Genomic DNA, 25,243 nt, shown 5'->3' on the forward strand with positions numbered 1-25,243 from the left:
TGATTACAAGTAATTGATTACTGTAATCAAAATTGTAATCATGATTACAGCTGTAATCAAAATTTTTTGAAAGTTGTAATCACGATTACAAGTAATTGATTACTTGTAATCGTGATTACAAGTAATTGATTACATAGCTGTAATTATCTGTAATCAATTACAGTTGTAATCGATTACTGTAATCAACGGCCAACTCTGCTTTCAGTATCGTCCGGAGTTGCCTATGACTATCTACAAGCTATTGGTGAAAGAATAGATCAAGATCGCAAAAACTTATTGGGACGGCCTTGGCCTGTCATGGGCTGTAGTGCCCAAGAAGAAGAATAGTGAAAGCGTGCAAAATTTGCCATAGGTAGAGAGTTTTGCTCTGCGCTACTTGTACCTCATTTTGATCGCCAATCTTATTATCGGTACTTGTCCCAGTTATCATTTGATCAGTACTTGAACCCACCGTCTACTTATAGGTATTCGAACTAATTATTATTTTTTTATATTGGTATTTAAGACAATTATCTTTAAATCGGCACTTGAACCTACTATTATGCGATTAATCATCGATATCACTCTCTTTTGTTGAATTTTGAACTCACTCTATTTGTAACGGTACTCGAACTTCCATTTCTTACGAATGCTCATACTCGCTGTCATTTTATCTGTTCTTGAACCTACTATAATTTGATCATTACTTGAACCCACTATATTTTGTTTATTTTCCAAACAACGCTATTCCGTTCAAAAATTGAACCCACAATCTTTTTTATGAGTACTCGAAGAAACTCTTTTTTTTTTTTTTTTTTTAAAGCTCAGACCCACTATTTTTATCTGAACTCGAACACGCAATCATTTGATTAACACTCAATCTACTTTCTTTCAAATCCATTCATGTTTTTTAAAGTTCGAACTCACTAGCTCCCTATCGTTACTCGAACTTACTGTCTTTTTTTTTTATTTTTTATTTTTTTTTTATCAAAAATCATCTTCACTACATTTAATCCTTGATCAGTTTTCAGGAACCACACATTTTATTGAACAGTACTCTTACCCACGGTCCCGCAGTGGACTGATCGTTAAGACACGGTTCCCAGCAGATCACCGAAGTCAAGCATCACTGGTTCGGCCAGTGTGCGGGGGGGGGGTGACCACTTGGTTCAGTCTGCGTAGGGACCGAGAGTGTGCGGTATTGGTCCTCGTTAAACTGTTCTACCGTAAATTGCTCGACTTCACGTGCAGATCGTTGGGCTACCGAAGCATGGGTGCCATCACCTCTTCAGAGGATCAAAATTGCGATGGCTTGTCTTTGGATCATCCTCAGGGATGTTTCCCAGATCGTCGCCAAAAGCCCATTGTGCAGCTCTAGTGCGACGTAAATTAACTACTACTACTACTACTCTTACCCACAATAGGTACTCGGAACTCGATCACGCTAGTATTTGGACAGTTCTTGTTCACACTATCTTATCATCGGTATTCAAACCTGTTATTATTTTCTTAGTATTTGAACAAACTATTTTTTTTTAAAAGTTTTTTATTGAAACTCGAACTTACTATCATCTGATCATTCTTAGAAGACGCATATTTTTTTAATCAATACTAGAACCTACGATGTTTTCATAGATATATTCGAACCAACAATCATTTGGTTGGTTCTCGAACCCACTATCTTTTAACGGTATTAGAACCCAGCATTTTTTTAAAGGTACTCAAATCGGCTATATTTTGATGAGTATAATTTGAATTTATATAAATTATCAATGTTAGAAATATTTAAGCAACAAACTTACAAACTGATAAAATCAAAGTATATTTAAAAAAAAGTTTATAATTAAAAAGAAAGCTCATTTTCTCATAAAGGAAATAAAACTGGACCTATGATATTTTACAATTTTTACCCACTTTCGCTTCTTGAACAAAGTATTGAGAGAATGGGATGAGTTGAATACTCATAAATTGTCGTGAAGATAATAAATTAGCAAAGCTAACCTAGGAATTGCGACGGCAACTTATTTAGAATTTTTTATGGTCAGTCTTTCAATGTCGGAAGTACCGGTGATTTGCTCTTTGTTCTGCAACTTTTCCAAACAAAATATTTTTTTCACTCTAACAATGACAAAACCATTTGAGTTCTGAAATCCTGTCTCGCCCCCTCTTTTTTTTTCTTTTCATTTCGTTATAAAAAAAGATGCATTTCAGTTCGGCACGTTTTGATACCCAATTGTCACTTACTAAAAAATTGTCATAATTTAAGTTACTGATCACTAAGGCCCGGATTTTGATGACATTTGCATTTTTTTGCATTTTTTGCATTTTTGGACATTTTTTGTCCTTTAGAGCATTTTTTTAGATTTATAGGGCATTTTTCATTAAATTTTTTGGCTTATTTTCCATTTTAAAACATTTTTTAAACTTTTTGTTAATTTTTTCCAATTTTTATTATTTTTTTATCATTTTTTATTATTACACTGGCTTCCAAACAGTGAAGAAAATCTCTAGGATATTAACAGGTGAAGCAACATCTTTCCAAATTGAAGAAGAATTGTCAGTAAGTGAGACCATCTTTTTCAAGTACGCACCAATAATATCAGTAGTTGTTGAAAGAAGCTTCTCCAGATATAAAAATTCACTTTCAGACAAGAGACCCTCGTTTACATTTCAAAATATCAACAAAAAAAATTTAATATTCCAATGTAATTCTGATATTTAGTAATATTATGAGATGGAAGTTGTTATATTCATTAAAGTTTCTATACAAAATGAAAATGTTTTGGAGTCAATATATTTTCCTTTTTTTTGTTATTTTAGGATATAAAACATATTTTTCAAACTTTAATGAACGTAGAACAAGCATTCCATTGCTTTATACTTTTTGAAATGACTCATAATAATTTTAAAGAGTAAAACATTGTTTTGGTTCAATATTTTTACTTTATTTAAGTCATGTCATAAGGCATTTTTAGCGCAATTTTCGCATTTTTAAGGGCATTTTTCGCACTTTTTAAGGGCATTTTTTGCACTCTTGAAGGGCATTTTTTTGCACTTTTTAAGGGCATTAATTGGGATTTTTTAGGTCATCAAAATCCGGGCTCTACTGATTCTACTCTTTGTACAACGAATACATTTTTACGTTAATATTACAGCAATCTTTATCGTTAGCTTGTTCATTTTTTGAAAAATTTTTTTAAACTAACAATATTTTTTTCCAAAACTTTTCATAGAAAATAAATATTTTCCAAGATTTTGCAAGGTATTCCGAAAAAAAAACATTTATAAATTTTCCCAACTTCAGATTATTCAGCAAAATTAAGACATTTAGGCAGTTCTAAAAATGTTCAAAACTTCTACAATTATAATTATTGTACTGTGATTTAATGAAATACAAATTACACTTTTTATAACTACCTTTATTTTAAAGAAAATTTAATTGACATCCTCTCAGTTTTAGTATTTTTAACTTTTCAAAAAATTAAGGAATTGAGAGACAATAGTTAATGAACCCATTATTTATGATAATACTAAAATAGTATATCGTATAATTGTATTAAAAATTTATAAATTCTTAGAAGTTCCTTTGAAATTTAAATAAAACATTGTATAAGTAGTAATTTTTTAAAAATAATTAAGATTGACTAATTGATTCTTTTTAAATTCAGGTACAACAGCATGACTAAAATCGGATATTAAGTTTTTACAAATGTTAAAGAGATGCTCTTTTTCTGGGTTGTTTTTTTTCAGTGCTTTTTATCAATGCTTTTTTTCCGCGCTTTTTTTCGCGATTTACAAAGTATGCTATTTTGAATATCAGAGAACATAATATCTAATTACAAAAGTATCAAGGTATTATTAAAGATTTTAAACTATGTTTGAGAAAGGAAAATCAAAATCCCCCTATTCAATCGGCATTAAGTTAAGTACGAGATTTCTTTAAATCGACCCTTTGTAATAAAATTTTTTAATGACCTTAACTAAAGCAAAATAGTTGGAATTTGTAATTCGTTTTAAAAAAAATTATTAAAATTTGACAAAAGAAATCAAAAATAAAAGGAAATATATTTTTCTTCCTGTACCAAAATTTCACTTACTATAATATTAAATTTAATATAGTGGTTTCAATTTAAAAGGTTTTTAAAAAAACATTTAGTTTTTTTAAATATAAGCATTAACATAACTTTAAAATACCATCTTTAAATTACAATTCTTTAAATTTCGAAACTAATATTTATTTTATTAATTCATCTCGAATTTAACTAATAAATAAAATATTTTAAACGCGTCTGAAGTGAAAAGTGTGAAAGATCAGTCGGTGCAATCCTAAATGAATGTTAAACATGCACATCGAAAAAATGACAGTGGACTTTTTTAGTCATTCATTTCGAAATTAGCTTAAAAATAAAATGTTTTATTCCATTAGAGTCGCAAGTGTAAGTGTTTAAGATCAGCAGACACAATCTAATTAAATGTCTGACATGCTCATCGAAAAAGATGATAGTGGATTATTTATTATTGAAACTCATCAGTCATTGAAATCTCAATCAATATAAGCCTTATTCTGTTTAGAAAAATAACAAACAATCTTAGAAATATGTGTAAAAAACTAAAACATCAAGTTTACAAAGGTTTTGTTTTTGAAACGTTTTTGTTTTGAAAGCAAAAAGAGTAGGCAATTTTAAACTTAAAAAGAAAAAAAAAGCTTCGTTTCGGTCTTTATAATATAGCATAAAAATTATGATTCAGGCTAGGTTTAAAAAAATTCGTCATAAATGCACTAAATTACGAAGAAATGCAAGTGATGTCACGTTTAAATGAACAAACCCTAAAAATGGTTTTAAAATTACGTATGACCATGTCGGCGAAATGTCCCTGTCGACGAAATAATCATATCCTTCAAACGACCCAGTCTACGAAATGTACTGTCGAGAAAACTCTCCTGTAAACGAAATTACCTTATCTGCGAAATTACACTGTCGACGAAACGACTCGGTCGTCAAAATGGCCTGTCGAAAAAATGACCAAAACTGCCTGTTGATGAAACGGTCTGTCAATGAAGTGATTGTTGCTGAAATGAAAGCAACCCGGTAAAATTAAGTAATAAAAACAATCATATGTTTTATTATAGATTTGTATCAAGCACTTTTTTCTCAAATTACTTACGTGTCAAGAAAAATTGCATACTGAAGAATCCACTAACTCTTAAAATTTTCTTTTAAAGATAAGTCATGAGATAAATAATAAAAGGATTGTTTTATTTTATAGAGAATGTAGGTCAATGTTTAGTTCTCAATATTAAAATTATAATGCTTTGAAAAAGACTTTTCCTTGCGAAATATGATTTATTACAAAAAATAATTATTTCACGAAAATTTTTTCTTTCTTTCTTGTTAACTAACTTGGATTGATTCAATATAAATTTTCAACATATCATAGTTTATTTCCACAGCATAGTTTATTGTCATATCCATTGTTCCTAATCTACTCTAGATTTAAACAAAGAATTCCCGGATTTCTTCTTTCTGTTCATGAACCCTACTTTTCTGAGTAAGCCTTTTTCTGAGAAACCATGCATAATAAAAAAGCTGGTATTATAACGAAATATTACAGTAGGCGCCTAACTCTATGAAACTATTTATTTCAAGAAGAATAAGGAAATTTAAAAGTTGTACCCTAAAGCATTTATAACTTCAAGGGTAAAAAATAGCACATGCAAACATAAATGATCATATCCCTTTTGTTGTATTTTGGGAAGGTGAGGGGGCCACTAATGAGTAACCTAGACAAATAAAATATGCAAGATGCTTTTTAGTTTTAATTGCAGGTGCCTGGAAGACTTCTAAAACATTGTAAGGAAAGAATTATAGCTTTTTTCAGTAAGGAGAGGAATTTCTTCCGGTGAAAAAACCTTATCACTCCTTTTTTTAAAATCCTTTTCGGAATAACTATTTAATTTTATAACCGTCGTTAAACAGCTGTCCCAAATTTGAGTTTACGACAATCGATGTTCAACTTCGTAGCCCTGTCTAGACCAATCCAGAAGACAAGGGAACTCTTGGATCAAGTATTGGGAGAAATTTGCGTTCGTGGAGGACTTCCTGATGGAACTAACCCGCATCTACAGGTATAGGACAAAATAATAGGAACACCCGTACATAGTACCGCTATGCACAGGTGTTCCTATTATTTTGTCCTATACCTGTACGTTGCATGGAGAGAAAAATCACGAAAACCTCCCACTGTTAGTCCGATTCCAAGGGGATTTCAACCCATGATCCATCAACTTCTGAGGATACTTTACGCCAGCACTGTGGTCAGTGCAAGACGGGCGCGGAATTCGTATAGACCAGAGAATCCCAGCCATCGCTGGTATTCGAACCCGGGTACCCTATTGGAAAGTGAACGCTGTATTACCTGAGCCACCTCGGCTCTCACAATATATTATTAAAAAAATTGCAATTTCTTTAAAATTTATATTTAGATATAAGTAGTTTTTACTATGATAGCATTTGGGCCCTGAGCCCCAATATTATGCATCTCCATTATTTACTTCCCTAAATGCAGAATCTTTTAAAATTCTTGCATGCTAGAAGTTTTCATATATTTTAGAAATAAGTTTTTTTTTCTACATTTAATATACTGAAGAAGTGATCAAATCACCCCCTATAAATTAAATTTAAGGGTAGCTGAAGAGGATATTTTTAGTTTTGAGGAAACCTTAATAAAGGCAATTTTGCACGATGAAGAGCTAAGTTCTTGAAATAAGGTGAAAGATAACTTGTAATGTGCTTTAGTTAATAAATAACATTACGAAATATTTGTTAAGTTAACAAAAAAAATATTTTATTTATTTATTAATACAAGATATATTAAGTTTTTAAACATGTAATTTGTTTCCGCAATCTAGTGTTGATTATTTTAGGACTGACCACTTTCATCAGCTGATTTTCAGTGTAATGGAGGATGGCTGAGCCCGAGAAAATTCATTTAGTAAATCATTTTGCAAAATTGTATTTATTAGTATTATTTTCCATTATTCATATAATTTAATCAATTATATCAACATCAACAATGTGTAAGTAGCTTGTGCAACTATAGTTCATTCACCAAGAGCTGGCACTTGGTTCCACCTCCTCGGACGCAGAGTTCATTTCAGCTCGGGAGTAAGAAGAGAAGCATCTCCGCGCTTGAAATTGAGACAACCCTTAATGCTCGCCAAGCACAAACAGTGACTTTTTTTCATTCGCTTACTTCGTTTATCATCTGCTATTATACCTTTCGTTTATCTAGCTAATTAAATATATTTTAAATTTAAAAACTGCTGTTTTCCCAGCAAAATTCCTCCAAAAGGATAAATTATTCACTCAAAAGAGAGAAATATCATAAAAATGGTGTGAAATATCATCAAATTTATGAAATATTTAATGTTAAACAAATACAGATAAAGTTCGCGAAAGAAATATTTTTGCCATACGATCGCCAAAAAGCAACCTTGTTCAGGATTGCTTACAACCGTCTTCCAAAAATAGCGAAATAGTATCGTCTCATACCACATGATACAGGTGCCAACTCCTGGTGAACGAGTTATAGCAGGACTAAAGGGAAAATAGTTCATTTTGTGCAATACAAACTAACTAAATGATGTTAATTAAATAAAATGGAGATTATGTAGTGGTATTTTCCCTGCTATAAGAAGTTTTTTTTTCGACAAAAAAAAATTCTCTTGACACATAAAATCAAGTTCTCAGATACATAAATCAGTTTTGCAGATAAGAACTCCCTAATTTATAGATAACTATATGAATGAAAGAAAAATATCATGAACTTCTCAAATATTTGAATCTTGTTGTGTAAGCAAGCATAATACATTTAATATAAATTTTTTTGTTACATAATGTCATAGAAATGTTCTGATTTTGCACTATATAATTATTCGCAAAATAATAGATAATTGGTTTTTATTAGTATAAACTTTGAGTGATAACTTCATAGTTACTGCAAATTGCAGCACCTATTGCAGCTACTGCTCCAAAATATAGAGCTGGTTTTTTCCAGAATATGTTATCAGATGGCTTTTTTGCATCCTTATTTAAAGGAGCGTATACTCTTTCATCCAGACTTAAAATTGCATCTCTTGCCCCTGGCCAAGCATGCGGCCCAACTAATCGAAATTGATATGGCAAACAAGGACCATTCATGCAATACCAGAATAATTTGGGATCTGTGATTGCCATCTTCACAAAATTTGGTTTTGCACCGATTATTTCGGCCAGTTCATCCATAAATGGTATGAAGTCTACTTGAATAGTGTGCCTTGCTGAGCCAACATAACGCTTTGCATTTGCTTCGTTTTTACGAGCAATATCCTCTTCCATTTCTTTTAGTGATGGTAATTTAAGTTTTCCTCCTTGAATTTCCATAAACCAACGACTTTGCATCTCTGAGAGTGGAAAAATTGGTCCTAAAGGTTGACATAAACCAATAATGCCCAATGTAGGATGTTTTAAGTGAGGTGGGATAGAATATTTATATAAATGAACTCTATTCCCATCTGTTGAAAGTATTTTACTATCAAGAAAAGGGAATTTAATATGATATCCGGTTGCCAGAACAACTGCATCACATTCAGTTACCTCATTTTCTCCAGAAAATACAATACCATTTTCTTCAAATCTTTCAATATCACCTTTAACTATGACTTTTCCACTGAGAATAGCATTTGGTATGCCATCATTCATCGTAGGATGTGCACTAAAGACTCTGTGCTTGGGTTTCAAATTATAAGTTTCATGATCAAATTTCGAATTAAGATCCTGTTCTACCTTGTCACAGACTAAATCATATGGCAAATAGCTAAAGAGTAAGTTTTTTACTCGAGTGTTGAATTCCATATCAAATGGTGAGCCTTTAGTTCCGACCCTGGATAATATCCAAGAACCTCTTCGAGTGCTTAGATAAACCTGAAAGATAATTATTTATAATCCATTATGTTTTCAGAAGTGGTTGCAGTGTAGAATATAAATGAATTTAACAATGATTTATAATTTTATAACTATAGAAAGTATTCTAAAAATTATTTAGAAGTTTCTTTTTTACCGCCAGAATGAAGCCATGTATTTCTTCAAATAACTTAAATTATTAATGATTCATTACTTTTTAGTATATATTTGTAATTGCTGGGTTTCGGGTCTTAAAAAGAACTTCAAAACTGTCAGTTCTTTGTTTGAAAACCTTTCACCTATCTCATTGGACTTATATATCCATAAGGTGAAATGAATGTAACCCATCTATATAGTGTTCGTTAGAATTTTTAGCAAGTAATTTTTTTTAAAATTTCTTTAATTTTTAGTTCCGCATACTGTTCAGATTACTACCAAATAAGCAATATTTCTTTTTTGACTAAGCTGGAAATGCAGATTAAAAATCTTCAATATATGGAGTGCTTCTTGAAATTTAGCACTTTTTTATGCTACACTTTTGTATAAAACTTTTAAACACAGATATGTCTACGGGATGGGCAAGGCCCACCCAAGTGCATTTTTTCGAAACCTTAAAATTCCCAGATTTTTAATTTTTAGATAAATTTTGCTAAAATGGAGATAACAATAAAAATTAAAAAAAACATTATTTTGCTATCATTTAGCTCATTTTTTAAATTCAATTCTTTTCTCACTTTGTATTTTTTTTTTAACTTAGTTTGGTTTATTTATATTATTTTTTCGTACTTATTAAAGATAAAATGCCTCTTATATAAAGGGATAATAAATTATAAATGAAAGACTTAATAATTACTGGCTTCAAGAAACTACTCGGGTATTGTCCAATGTATACATGTATCTCGTTGACTCTTTCTTTTTTTATTTTATTTAATTTTTCACATACTATACACTTAATTTCTCTTAAAATGAGTGAGGGAGGCTCTCTTCTTGATATGAATAAGGGTCAAAATGTAGTAAAATTCTGCGTTTTGTTATGAATTAACATTAACTGTCAATTCAACAGTATTAAGTATTAAAACCTCATTGAAATGGGAAAACGTTTATAAGTATAGTGGCCCACTCATGCAAAAATGCATGGGCATGCTTATTATGCTTGTATCTCTGCATGCCTCTATTGTGTATAAACTATTGTATCCATGAACGTAATCTATTTCGCATGTACTATTGTATCTATGTACGTGCCTGTATGTAGTATTGTAACTATGTACGTGTCTGTATGTACTATTGTATCTATGTACGTATCCGTATGTACTATTGCATCCATGTACGTGTCTGTATGTACTCTTGTATCTACGTACGTGCTTGTATGTACTCTTGTATCTATGTATGTCTCTATCTTAAATTAACTAAACGTTCAGCATGTTTTTAGGAGGGTCGTTACATGCCTACAGTAGTTTTATGCTGAAGGCGTCAATCTGTATAAGAAAAGGTTTTTGAAAATAAAAAAAAATTGAAAATGCAATTGAAAAAAAATAAATGTATTGTAAATCCTTTAATTAGTTAGAGAAAATTACTCTGGAATAATAAAATTTAATGAAAAGATACATTTGAAGTCAAATGAGGCTTATACTATTGTCATATTTGAATCACTCTATTTCCTAAAAATACGTTTTTTATTTCTTAAACTAAAGGACTTACAACTGTAGTATACCCTGGAACAAAATACAATGAAAATAGAATCTATTATACCCTTATGATCATCTTTGCTAGATTATTGTAACTATGAAACACACTCCTCAAAAGTGAAATTGCAACACCAAGAAATAATGCACGTAGCGTCATGCAAATTTCAGGAGCGATAGTAGTGAGATGGATATGCAAATGATTAAAAAAACAGACTAATAAAACCGTTATAAAGCAATTTATTCAATATCTAATGTGGCCACCTCGGGCAACTATACAGGCCTCAATCCGGCGAGGCATGCTATCAATGACTCCATTGATGGTTGCCTGAGGTAACCTTTGCCAAGCCACATCCACTGCTGTGCGCAGATCATCGATGGTTTGCGCCATTGGTCCTCTGTTCATGCCACGTCCAATGAGATCCCATAGGTGTTCTATGGGATTCAGATCTGGAGAGGCTGCCGGCCAGGGAAGGATGTCAAATCCAGTCAGGCTGTTAAGAGTTCGCCGTGCGACATGCGGCCTGGCATTGTCTTGCTGGAATACCGTGTTGGGTGCGCCCTGCAACAAGGGCAGAACAACGGGATACACAACTTGTGTGACGTAGCGGTCCGCTGTCAAACTGCCGTGAATGTGTACCAGGGGCGTTCTGCGATCAAACATTATGCCACCCCAAACCATGATGCCCGGTGTAGGACCGTTGTGACGCTCGGCGTAATGGGCTGGTTCGTAGCGTTCTCCGGGTCGCCGCCATACCCGTCGACGGCCGTCATTTCTCCACAGACAGAAACGAGATTCATCCGTGAACAATACCCGATGCCATTGGATGGTCCAGGTACGATGACGATGACACCACGCCAGGCGTCTAGCCCTGTGTAAAGCGGTCAACGGTACCCCTGTTGCTGGTACCCGTGCACGTAACTGTACTTCATGCAATCTGTTGCGTATGGTTTGGGTGGACACAGATCCACCTGCTCCTGAAGGCAACCGGCTTCGGATGGCACGTGCCGTGGAGAAAGGGTCTCGAATAGTCAACTGGCGAATACGCCGGTCTGTGCGCTCTGACGTGCACCTGTGCGCACCACTTCCTCTTCGGCGTGCACGTAGACCTTCCTGAATCCATCGTGTGACACAACGTTGGATGGTACTCACGTTGTGCCCAACACGAGTTGCTATTGCGCGCAGCGACAAACCAAGTTCATGGAGTTCGATAATACGGTCACGTTCCCCGGTCGTTAACTGATGGTATTGAGCTCGCCGACGTCTCAGAGGCATTTTCTACGCTTTTTCGAAAGTCGCAAATGCTACGCAAAACCTCAGATGCCGTTTATGAGAAGGGAAAGTTGCTGGCCTTTATAGCCCGAATATGCGTACCACGTGATCAGATGCGTGCGCAAATTTAATCATTTGCATATCCACCTCACTACTATCGCTCCTGAAATTTGCATGACGCTACGTGCATTATTTCTTGGTGTTGCAATTTCACTTTTGAGGAGTGTAATTTAAAGAATCAGAGCTTAATTGATCTTCTATTTTTTAATGCTCTCAGAAGTATTTTTTCTCATTACTCATTTTTCGTTGCATACATGTTATTTTCTAAGAATATATGAACTTTACTTTAACTTTATTAATATTACTTAAAGTAATATTTAATTACCGAGTAGTTAACTTCTCGACTTTCAGCAGTGGTTTATCTTGAAACAAAATACAATGAAGATCGAAATTATTTACACATTAAGATCATGTTTGCTAAATTATTGAAACTATGAAACTGTTGAAGAATAAGAGCTAGAATGATCTTGCATTTCTTAGTTAATACTCTTAGGGGTATTTTTTATCATTACTCATTTTTTGTTACACACATGTTATTTTCTAAGAATATATGTTTTATAATGCTTTAACGTCACGATTTTCAGCTGTAGTTTAGCTTGAAATAAAATAAAATGAAAATCGAAATTATTATATCCTTAGGATCATGTTTTCTAAATTATGGTAACTATGAAATAATTAAAGAATAAGAGCTTAAATGATCTCATATGATGCTTAAATGATCTCATTACTCATTTTCTCAAAGAGGTTGGCTGTTTTAATTTTTATGAAAATTAATATTGCATTGAGCAATGTTTCTTATCCAATACTGACTCCTACAGTTTTGTTGCAGAATTCTTACAGCCTTCATTTTGAAACTTCTTTTAGGTGTGCAGAGTGTGACTATAATTTAATGCTTATAACTTCAAATACTCACCTGCTTTGCAACAAACGTTGAATCAACTGCAGCATCAACTCCAGAATTTCCTATTCCAACAACAACGACGGTTTTTCCCTTATAATGATCACAAGACTTGAGGCTATGTGTGTGTGTAATCGATCCTTTAAACTTGGCTTGATTTGGAAAAGTGGGGATATTTGGAAATACATGATGGCCAATGCATACCATAATTCCATCAAACGTTTCTTTAGTAACTGCTTCTGTTTGAGTACTCTTTACTGATACTATCCACCGACCTGTCCTCTCAAAGTCTGGTGTAGGTTCCACTTTAACTACCTCTAAATTAAACCTTGAAAAGAGTATAAGACCATTCGATGAGAAATTCCTTATGAAACAAAATTTGAGAAAAAAATATAGATTCAAATCAGTTGAAATGAATATATTAACAATGAGATAGAAAACACAGTTTCTTCCAGAATTTTTCTTTCTTTTTGTTATTGCTCAATCGGTTATCAGAAAGGCAGATTTGTTGACCACTTTTTCAGGGGCATCACATTACTTGGACTAATGTTGTCCCCACAGTAAGAAGGACAGATAAGACACCCATGCCTTCTACGGGATTCAAACCAGGGACATTTCTGAAATGGAATCAGCTCCCTGACCGCCATTCATCCCGATGCTATTTTTTCTAAAAATTGAATAGCGTTCTCCTTCCAATCAGGTGAGCAGGGTTGGAATTCCCTGCGATGGCTGGTTGGAACGATTCTTTTTCCGGCTGTCACCGACCACAGTGCTGACGTGAAATATCCTCCGTGGTACACAGATCATGGGTTAGAGTCCCTTTGCCATCAGGCTAACAGTGGGAGGTTCTCGTGATCTTCCTTTCCATGTAACACAAATGCGGGTTAGTTCCATCAAAAAGTCCTCCACGTAGGCAAATTTGTCCCACTTCTTGATCCAGGAGCTCCCTTGTCTTCTGATTAGGTTCAAAATTACAAGGCTACGGAGTTGAACATTAGTAGTCGTAAACCCAAAAAAATCGGGTCGGCTGTTCAACGACGGTTATAAAATAAAATAAAAATTGAATTAGTTGGTTTGAAACTAAGTTTCAAAGTTGCTTATAGAGTCCAATCAAATAGACGAGTTGAAAATATGCTTCATTTTACAATGCAAGTTGCATAAAGTGGGATACATACTAAAGATTTTTTAATGCACATAAAAAATCAGGATGATGATTAGGAAAAGGATTTAAGTTAATTAATCCTCCTTACATTTATCCTAATAAATATTTTAATCACTTGTAGGAACAACATATTTTAAAAAAATAAATAAATAAAAATAAATAAAAAAATAAACAAAAAAAAAAACAGTTTTATGATAGTAGAAGTGCAAAAAAGTTTACTTTTTAATAATTTTTGAGTTAATAGTCACTCTAATAGTGGTCTAGTAGTAAAATATTGGCACAATGTTAATAGTTTGAGCACCGCAAGATATGTTTATTAATTAGCGCTGATGCTTAATTAAGATATAAGATCAAACTCAAAGGATTTAGATTCTTGTCCTTTAAAATATGGGATGTAGTTACCATCTCAAAAATATTGCAACGATAGTTTAATCAGTAAATTAGTGGTTTTACTCCCTTTAATGATGCTTTTACTTATTGTGTCTTTTTTGTATCTTTGGAAAGAAACTTTATAGAACTAATTCAGTAATTTCTGCTCTTATTTATGGAACTCGATTACCTAAATATAATGTCATACAAAATATATATTGCTTATTATAATTTTTTCATATTGTAAAATAATATATGGTTGTACTTAATGAGGAAGTTCGAAAGTTTTTCTGTCTAGAACGACAAATGGCTAACAGATCTTTCAAAACCTTACAGAACTGTGTAAAAAATCTTGAAATCTTTAAGTAATTAAAATATAGTGCAATTTTATTACAAAAATTACATAGTTTTTAGAACTGTTACAAAAATAGTAATTTGGATAACTGAAATTTGCAAATAAATTAAGTAATTTCATCAAGTGTACTGAATGGTGCAAGAAATATATAAATTTATGTGACTTTATTTAATAAAAACGCAAAATTCGTCAAATGTCAGATTAAACATTGTTTTAGTTGTATACATCTAATTTCTATTAATTAATAATCATCATAATGAATGTTTTCAAAAATTAAACTGATTGCGGTGCAATTAAAATTATACGAATCCCCTCCCATTCAATGTAGTTAAATATACAAAACTTATTAAAAAAAAAATTCCTAAAAAATTCACTAACTCGGCAGCTCATTGTGGGTCAGGGGATCATAAAGGAAAAAGCCCCACAAGTTTGGGACCATCAGTATTATTTTCCCAAAATATGCAAACTGCTACTGACAACCGGAACTGAATGCATGAAAAATCAAGAAATCGCTGAAAAAAGTTATAGAAGGCTACAATTTGCGTTAAATATAGTAGTCTGCGTACAAATGAAAGCTATACAACATTGGATGATTTTAATGTAATGTGTACAAGTTATAAGAGACCAAATTGAAATTGTACTAAATTATTTCATCCGACGTTCTCCTTAACCTAGTATCACATTGCTTTCTTTAAATTTATAAATAATTTTGATGTCTTACTTGATATGTCTTAAAAGGTCAAAATTTTCCGCATAACGCATAAAGTAATTGAACATCTTGCTATTGTGCATGTAATTTGGAAAGGATTTTGGTGGAGGAAAATCGCTAAATGCACCAGCTTCTTTACTAGTGTTGATGATGGTTGTACGCATTACAGATGCAACTCCTTCGATATCCTCTTCATGGTACCTCCAGAGGCCTCCTGCGTCGTTATTCCTCTCGTAACAAACAGGTATAAAGCCTTTTTCTTTACAGCATTTCATAGCAGTTAACCCACTGGGTCCTGCCCCAATCACAGCTATTTTCTTTCGTTCTGACATACCTGTGCAGGGGGAAAAATAATATTGATTTCAATAATAAAAGAAAAATATTACACATCGATTTTTTATAATTGGCAATTGAAAAAAAACAATTCCTTTCGGATTTGTATAGGATTTCCGAAAGGATTTGCCATGTATGTCATAATGCGTGCCAAATACTTTCCTAAATTATTACCAAAGGAGATAAAAATACATTAAAAAAAACAGAATCTAAAGAAAACTATTGTAGAAAATTAAAATCTTTGCTCGTTCTCTTGGGCAGCGGCACGTAATTTTTTTCGGATACGAACCCTAAATAATCGAGCTTTTTCCGGCGGAACTCTGACTTCATAATTAAGGTGAATAAAGACAACTTTGCACTTATTAACCAATAAAAGACTACTTTATTTTTGACTTATAGACTTTTTTATATTTATAAGAAGATGAATAAAATTTTTTCATCGTTTCATCATTAATAATCTTCAATTAGGTTTTATGTTTGACAGTTGGATTCGCAGTCTTGGAGACGAATCTAGTCAAGCTAAAAATTTGTAATTACAGATTTCAAAATTTTTTTTAAAAAAAAAATTTAAAAAAAAGTCTTAACTCCCGGAGCTCTTTTGACTCTTCCACGGAACTATAGGATTCCCCGGAACACCATTTGGGAACAGCTGCTCTTGGGTACCGCGAGATAATATTTTTGGGAGGTGGAATTGCTTATTCAAGGAATGTAATAAGCATTGAACTGTTCATTCTATCATTTTCGTGGTTAAATCAATATCGTCTCATTACAATTTAATAAAGGAACACTGGTCATTGACAATAGTAGCAGAAACAGTTTTTGTCAAACGGCAGTTCATTTGCTTAAAAGTAATTTTCTTACGTATTTGTATTGCTTAAATCACAGAGAATTTCTCGTTACATTTGCGATGCGTTTGATAAACTAAACAGCTGACAAAATTAAATAAGTAAAATGTCAAACAAAGTATCCCAAATTCAAGTAAAGTAAAAATTTTTGGAAGGACACAGTGACCTCTTATTCCGACGTCTTTGTTCCTTCTTTATAGTTAATATGAACGGAAAAACTTTGAATTAAGGTTGTTTTCTTTGCATTTAATACAATTATCATAAGCGATAGTAATCAATAACGATAACTATCACAATTCAATAATTTTGGGACTAGTTTTCTTTCTAGTTTTTACTGTTTTTCTCTTTGGAATAAGGAAATTCTGTAAATCTTATTATATTGGTCATGATCAGTGTCATCAGATCATGAGAAACGTCACATGTGAATGGTCACGAGGGAAATCTGAATTCAGAGGAATATTATATTTAAATTAAGTATATTATTTTCAAGCAAATAAAAAAAATGTAGAAAATACAATAAATACCAGCGGAAAACAATTGTAGTAATGTAAGAGGAGCATAGAAACACATGTCATTTTTCCCGATGTTACACGTTCAAACATTTTTAAATTCACGTTAAAAATGTTTGATTGTATATATGTTACCGGCAAAGTATGAAACGCCGGCATTGTATAGAATGAATAGGCATTATATAGAATGCCTGACGTTTTCAGGCAAAGTATGAAATGTGAGAAGTATTACATACTTTGCCTAGGCATTGTGTAGAATGCCTAGGTATTCTATACAATGCCGGATGCTATTTAAGCAAAGTATGAAATAAACGTCCTGATGAGGTCATTATGTAAATGATGCGCATGTTACTGTGAATGAGAGAAAATGGTGGTTGTTGACTTTCACCAGTGAATGTTGACAATCACATAGTCGCTTTGGTGAGTGTCCGAAATATTTATTACATCCGATTTGATATTAATTTATTCGTGGATATAATTACATTTATTCGATATTTTAATACTTACTGACGATAGACTAGAAGAAACATCAGTGTTTGGAGTATCGGGCAAATGTATACCGGGCAGTGACTCTTGACCTCAAAAAACAGTGTAGGGTATACCGGGCAATGGCACTTGACCTTAAAAAACATCAATGTAGGGTATACCGGGCAAATGTATACCGGGCAATGGCACTTGATCTCAAATTTCGGACATTTACCAAAGATCCAGTCACACTAGTTCTAGTTAAGTGCCATTGCCCGGCATACATTTGCACGGTATACCCTACACAGATGTTTTTTTAAGGTCAAGTGCCACTGCCCGGTATACATTTGCCCGGTATACCCTACACTGATGTTTCTTCTAATCTGTCGTCAGTAAGTATCAAAATACCGAATAAATGTAAAACTACCGATTTCGGTCATTCACAGTAACATGTATTTGTCAAAAATGAAAATGTTATTCTGAAAAAATACTGAGAGTGCCATTAAAAAACATTTATTCAAAATGTGGAAAGGAAATTAAAAAGTTATGCAAAACAAAATTTAAGCCTTTCTTATTAAGGGAAACAAAATTTTCATGTAAAAAATATGAAATTAACGTACTTGTTGCCACATGGTAGGCTTGAATGATATTTTGAATTACATTTCATAAACTTTTTCCATGTAAATTTCATTAAATTCCTCCATTTCCATGTAGCACAGTAAAAAAATAATTTCTGTTATTAGTCAAAAGTCACGAGTCACGCGTTGAAAGTCACACGTTAAAAGTCACGAGCCTTGCCAAGTGATATTTGAAACGAATGGGAGATGTATTTTATACTTTGTCGGTTTCTTATTTGGCAATCTATAGAATGCTTAGGATATGTGTGAAATATAAATCATTTCATACTTTGCCGGCTAATTTTAGACATTCTATACAATGCCGGATTTCATACTTGCCGGTAACACACACGCACGCACGCACGCACGCACGCACGCACGCACGCACACACACACACACACNAATAAGAACACTTTTTGTAATTTTTAAAATAAGAATAACAAGGTATGTTTTTGACATGAGACAATGATAATCAAAACAAAATTAATAAAGCTATAATAATTAAAACTAGCTATTTTAGAAAACAAATATAAAAGTTAGCCAAAAATACTAGTTGTACTATATATATATATAAAATGATGCAGTCGTACGGAGCAGGAAAACAGACACATGATTTTAATGAAAGCAAAAGAATTTTATTATATCATTCTTTGTTTAGTGGCGAGCAAAAAGTGTAGTTCACTCCATCGACAATCAGTCTTTCTTGTAGGGAAAATCTTGCAAAAAATCCGAAAATGTCTCTATTTAGGGAAAAGAGGGAAATATTAGAAATTACTATTGGTTTATGAAATAGGTCGAGTGATTACCACGAAGATTAAAGGGAAAAATGTCTTTACTTAAATTTATGCATACTTGGGCCAAAAATAGATTTAAGAACAGGATGTGGCTTTTAGAAGTGTGAGAAAGCATTTCGATTTGAATAATTAATTAGGATTAAGTTTTATAGTGAAGAACTAGCATAAAAAGATTAATAGAAGCTTTTTATGTTACATCCCACCTCGCCGAAAAAGTTTAACTAATATCAACAAATTTTAAAAATCAACCCTTTGCAAAACTTTCCCTATGATGACACAATTAAAATGAAAAAAAAATAGTAATACTTGTGATATCAACAAGATATAAAGCAACATGAATTATAAAAAGTACACATTTGCACACAATGTAAAAATTTTTCATAAAGCATTCGAGGAAGAAAAAGAAAATTTGAAGTAGCGCTACCATCAAATTGAAGTGTTAGATCTTCATTTACAATAGTTCTTGTGATATAAGTTTTTTCAGTCCTTCTTGATAATCACAATAAATAAAGTTATTCCTCATACTAACACAATTAAAATATAAATTGACACTTTTTGTCAGAAAAAATTTCAATCTTAAACTTATATTCAGGATTGTATACTTTGAAAATAAACTGTAAAAAAAATTGACACAATGGTCGTTAATCTGAAGTTTAAGACCTCAGTATTTTTATTTCAATGAAATAAATGACACTGGTAAGTCTGATGTTAATCTTACCTTTTTAGGTTTAATTCTTATTGTCTCTATATCATATCTATTTTTAGCAAAAATATCTGAAAAATAGTCTAAAATTTCCTGAAGTTTGGAATCTTTTTTCCCCCCCTTCATTACCTTGAATTCGCATAATTCCGTCAACATGATTTTTACAATGAGGCCCGACATTATCACAATCAGTCTCAAGAATATTAGAAAATTCAAGATTATTTTCATTTTTGATATTTAAATCTTTTCTCTTAAGTCTATTTCTTGTTTTATTCCTGAAAATATTCTTCATTAATTGTTTAAGTTTTTTTCTAAAGAGAAGGATTTAAAAATTTCTTGCATAATTCTGCGGTGATTTAAAATATTCTTTCAAATAAATATGCTATCCAAAATATGAATATTGATGAAAACTTGTGGCGTTGCGGTCTGAAATGTAAAGTCCGAACTACGAATCTCTGACGTTGGACTACGTCACTTGCAGCCGATAATTGAGGTAAACGTCATACCTAAATGGAGATATGCGTGAAGGGCGAAATCAGCAAAACGCGCACAGTATGTTTTGGATATAACTTGGCCGCCTCCCCACAGCTTGCTCTCTCTCCTCGTCGGCTCTAGCTAGCAGTCCGGCATGTTCTCGCCGGTTACCTTTTCGCAGTTTTTTTCTATGCTGCTTCAATATTAAAGTGGTTAAGTTTTATATATGTTAGAATGTTTTAGTTAAATTTACAAGTTTCCTAAATGTTAATAAAGATAGAAACTTAGTGTTATTTATGAAGAAACCTATAATCCGCTCTCGGAAACATTTTCATGTGGAAGGCTTTTCTAGAGATAGATTTCTTTTTAGAGTGAAGTGGGGACTCTGACAAAGATGCCAAACAACCCACAAATTGAAAAACCAAATATCAAGTAAGAGCACTGTATTAAAACTGCAGAAATTTCGCAAGTTCGAAATGCCACTTATTTTATTTAATGTTTGATTTATAAAATATCGTTTGTTTGTTTGTTTATTTTTAATGTAGCTGAATGTGATAACATTCATGGCCCTACATTTGCATGTCTTGTGTTGAAAAAAACTTTTATAAAAATGAAGTGAATAGCTTCATTATTTACGAAACTCATATGTTGTTACTGCTACTCAGGTATTTAGAATTAATATATGTTTGTTGTAGTATAACCGATATAAAAACCTGTATCAGCGTAAATATTTTGTTTCTGTGCAGCATTGCGTAGATAACTATTTATCTATTAATCATTTTTTTTCAAACCAGTGTTGCGTGAACTTCTAGTGGCTTATGAGGTGTAAAGAGGTGTTTCACAAAAATATGATTGCAAAGACAGAATTTTAAATGAACAACGTAAAAATAAATAACGAAATAATAAATGAAACAGAGGACTACAGAAAAAATTAGATGTAGGACCGTAAGCAGGGAGTCAGATGTAATGTTAAATAGTGGACCATCCCAAAACCATTAGTAAAATTATTTTGTAAACTTTTTTAGATATTTTAAACGTTATTTTGTTAAATAATAATTTTTTTCCGAATAGAACTTCGAATTAATTTTCGAAAAACAATGGCATTCTAAACATCAAAAATTAAATAAGAATTAAAATTGACATGTATTTTATTTTGAACTTAGGACATCTACTGAGTAAATAAAAATAATTGTGCGTATGACTCATCAATATTGAATATGTAAGTTATTTAATTGCATCCTTTTTAATAATTCAAATAATGCTTTTAAAATCTAAGCAAAAAATGCCAAACTAATTTTCAGATTAGAAAACTTAAATAGATAAAGACACGACACGATTTTATCAGCTATCAGTCAGCGGATATGATCGTGTAAGCGAAATTACCATGTAGGCGAAGTGAGCTGTGGGTGGTATGATCACGAACCTTAGAGAATAACATCATTTTCTAATCTATTCGTTTCTAATCAAAAAAATTTCTATTCAAACACTTTGAAAATAGCTTTTATAATATAGTACTGTACAGCATTTAATTTCAATATGATAAGTTAATAAATGCCTTTTCGTCGAAAATTTTACTTTAAAATTTACCAGCACAATTACCCTCGATACTTCTCTCCCAAAGGTTAACGACGAATTCGTATTTTCCCTTGTTCTTTTTGTCTAACAGTCAGCTTTCATTAAAATTTTTTTTTAATTGTTTTAACAAGGAGACTCGTTATTAATACTTACATAAATTAATCTAGAGAGATTTTTATAATTCTCCCTTCCCTGTAAAATTTACTTCCACTATTACCTTCGATACTCCACCCTCATAGGTTAATGACGAATTCATATGTCCCCTCGTTCTTTTTGTCTGACTGTCAGCTTTTATTTAAAAAAAATGTTTTTAATTGTTTTAACAAGGGGAATTAATATAAATACTTACATAAATTAATCTAGAGAGATTTTTATAATTCTCCATGTATAATTTACTAGCACTATTACCTTCGATACTCCTCTCTCAAAGGTCAACGACAAATTCATATTTTTTTCTTCGTTATTTTTGTCAAACTGTCAGCTTTTATTAAATTTTTTAAATTGTTTTAACAAGGGAAATTGATATTAATTCTTATATAAATTATTAATCTAGAGAGGTTTTTATAACTCTCCCTGTTATTTTTTGCTGAACGACAATTGCAAAGTAATCTTCCGAGAATAGAATGTAAGAAATCTTTGAAATTAAGTTTCATTTTTAAACAGTTTTGGATGATTATTTATGTGGGGCTTTTTAACTCAAAATTACTGACTTCTAAGGGCCGCTAATGTTGGGTACAAAAAGTATGAAAATTAAAAAATTGAAGAAAAACACAATAGAAAAAATATTATGATCTGTCTTTTTAGGAAGAAAATTCAAAAATGAAAAATTATATTTACATCAACTATATAGGGGAAAATCGGAAGTTCCTAATCATTTTCCAAGGAGCACCACGTACAGACACAGCTTAGAAGACCTCTCAAAATAGAGATGGTTCCGCAGTTTATTATAGAAACAACATTTATCATGCACTAAGTTACCCTATCTTGTTTCTTCACTTAAGAGTTTAATAAAAATAAGTAAAATAAATAAAAATGTGTTATGATAAAGAGCAGTTAAAATGGGATATAAAAAAACTGAAATGATAAAGTAACATTATATGTGCATTAAAAAATCTGACTCACCAAACAGCTTTTCAATAGGAGAGAGTGATGTCTGGGTAACTTTAATCAAAGAAAGATTTGCACTGGAAACTCTAAACCAAAGATAATATAATTTTTCCGTTTATCGCAAGCAGTTTATCTCTGAAATGAAATATCTGATCAAAAGATATTTACTTGTCAAAGAAAAAAAAAGGGACTTTGGTTACCTAAGATAAATATCAACACAAAATTAAAATTGGCAAATTCAATAATGGAAGAAAAGCGTGTTTTGATAATATTTTTTTTTGCTCATTTTGAGTGAAAATATATTGGGTTGTTAAGGATAAATGTTGATTTAAGCGATAGTTTTGATTAGGTTCGGTTTTTATTGTAAAGAGATTTTAGAAAATATTTCTGATATTATTGAAAATACTGAATTTTTTTTCGAGCTGAAAAGCAAAAAATGTGGCTCGGGGACTACGTTTGATCTGGCAACTATCAATCACTCCGCAGTGCAAAAACTGATAAAATTCACATATTCTTTATTTATATTTTTGCAATTTTTGCATTAATTTTGTATTTAATTTAGCTTTTTTATTAAAATGAAATCACAAGTTTAAACTCAAAATAACTTTTTCACATTAACGTAATTTATATATGAGTTGTTTGTTTATATATTCGGTAATCACCCATCAGGTTTTCCTCAAAAAGTAAAAATATTTTCTATATAGTTTTTCTCCTTAGATAACCACTTTAAATTTGACATTTTGTGATAAAACCACTCACGCTTTATAGGCATTCTTTTAAAATTTCTCCCTTGTTAGGGCAAACTGAAACATTGAATTTTTCAATATTAAGAAAATATCTTAAATTCCTTTGCTTCAAAAAGAAAAATGATAATTTTATTTTTTGCAAACCTTCTCTTTGAGGAAATGATTCCATTCTGGTGAAAAATAGTTTTTGTGGTTTTTTATTAAGAAACGCTCACTAATATCATTCAATACAATATGTTGCACTAATTCAAACTTGATAAAAATCTTCATTTTAATGCAAAATTCGGTAAACACAAAAAATTTGCTAATAATCTCAGTCAAACCTCGATATCACAAACTCGAAGGGGGTTGCTTAAATTTCGTTAAATCGAAAATGTGAGATATTTGAAATCGTAATATATTTTAACATTTTAGTCAAAATAAAATCTCTTCACGTATTTTAAAAGTTATATAACTTGTATTTAATTCATAAATATAGAAGCAATAACATGAAATTATTTATTAGGTATCACATACATTATTTATATGCATAAAATTTCAATTTCGATAGTGAATTTAGATTTCTTAGCATAAAGTACGTCGCCTCTAATGAGGTGACCCGGGTACGAATCTGAGCGACGGCTGGGATTCGCTGGTTGATACGAATTCCGCACCCGGTTCGCGAAACCGCAGTGCTAACGTAAAATATCCTCAGTGATAGACAGATCATGGGTTAGAGTCGCCTTGTAGTCGTGGGAGGTTTTCATGGTTTTCCTCTCCATGTAACGCAAATGTGGGTTAGTTCCCTCAAAAAGTCCACCACTGAGGAAAAATTTGTCCCAATAATTGATCCAAAAGATCCCTTGTTTTCTGGCTTTGATTCAAAATTACAAGACTACGAAACCAACATTTTTAGTCGTAAACCCTAAAACAGATCGGCTGTTCAACGACGGTTATAAAATATAAAATAAAATTTCTCTTGGCTAGAGTGACCCCAGGGTGTTCTATGAAGTATTCTTTAGCAGGATGCCGTTGGTTACATTTCCTTCGAGTGTTTGTATCCTGTTTAATTGTAAGTTTTTTACTAATTACTTAAGACCACAAACCTACGAAGTTTTGAGCTACTCTCCGTGCCAGTGAAGAAGTATTCTAGAACCTGCATGTCATATACCGGAAGTCAGCTCATTTCTGCCCAGTTTCTGTTTTTAATTTAGTTTTGTTTTTTAATATTTTCAATTATTACCTTTTGAGGGTGGCAACACTTTTAAGTTTTCATCTGGAAATACGTCATTCACTGTCTATTTCTCTCCATTAACTTATTTCTGCCTTTCTGTGGTTTCAATTTTGATATCATTTTCTTTTTATTATTACTTTTTAAATATTTTATTTATTATTCTCTGGTGGTGGCAGCACTTATTCTTATTATTTTACTTGTTTAGGGTGGCAATACTTATAAGCACTCTTAAGCCAGAACAGTTCACTGTGTGTTTGCAACATGGTCCACCCACCTCCATTTTCGACATCGTGGAAATCAACCTAGCTCTTGAGGCGGTCAATGAATGCGACAAGAGAGAATTTTATATGCTCATGGCTAATGACGGCAAGTACAGGCTCACTCACGAACACAAGTGTACGAGCGGACGACTGTACAAGTTCCCCCCTAGAC

At 32.1% G+C, this 25,243-nt stretch overlaps 1 protein-coding gene across 2 annotated transcripts; it reads right to left on the bottom strand.

The window, feature by feature from the left end:
* Window positions 1-7,807: 7,807 nt before the first annotated feature.
* On the bottom strand, window positions 7,808-22,995 carry LOC107453840 (flavin-containing monooxygenase 5). 2 transcript variants are annotated; one of them, XM_043040683.2, is made up of 4 exons: window positions 22,868-22,995; window positions 15,442-15,763; window positions 12,850-13,162; window positions 7,808-8,942 (listed from the first exon to the last, which is right to left on the bottom strand). In XM_043040683.2, the coding sequence occupies exons 2-4, from the start codon at window positions 15,759-15,761 to the stop codon at window positions 7,944-7,946; spliced, it is 1,632 nt and encodes a 543-aa protein (XP_042896617.2). In that variant the 5' UTR covers window positions 15,762-15,763; window positions 22,868-22,995; the 3' UTR covers window positions 7,808-7,943. The 2 variants fall into 2 exon arrangements, with proteins under 2 accessions (XP_042896617.2, XP_071043921.1); XM_071187820.1 differs by having other exon boundaries at window positions 22,583-22,883.
* Between the last annotated feature and the right edge of the window lie 2,248 nt (window positions 22,996-25,243).

This window comes from Parasteatoda tepidariorum, chromosome X1 (genome assembly GCF_043381705.1).
Source record: "Parasteatoda tepidariorum isolate YZ-2023 chromosome X1, CAS_Ptep_4.0, whole genome shotgun sequence".
Classification (NCBI taxonomy): Eukaryota; Metazoa; Arthropoda; class Arachnida; order Araneae; family Theridiidae; genus Parasteatoda; species Parasteatoda tepidariorum.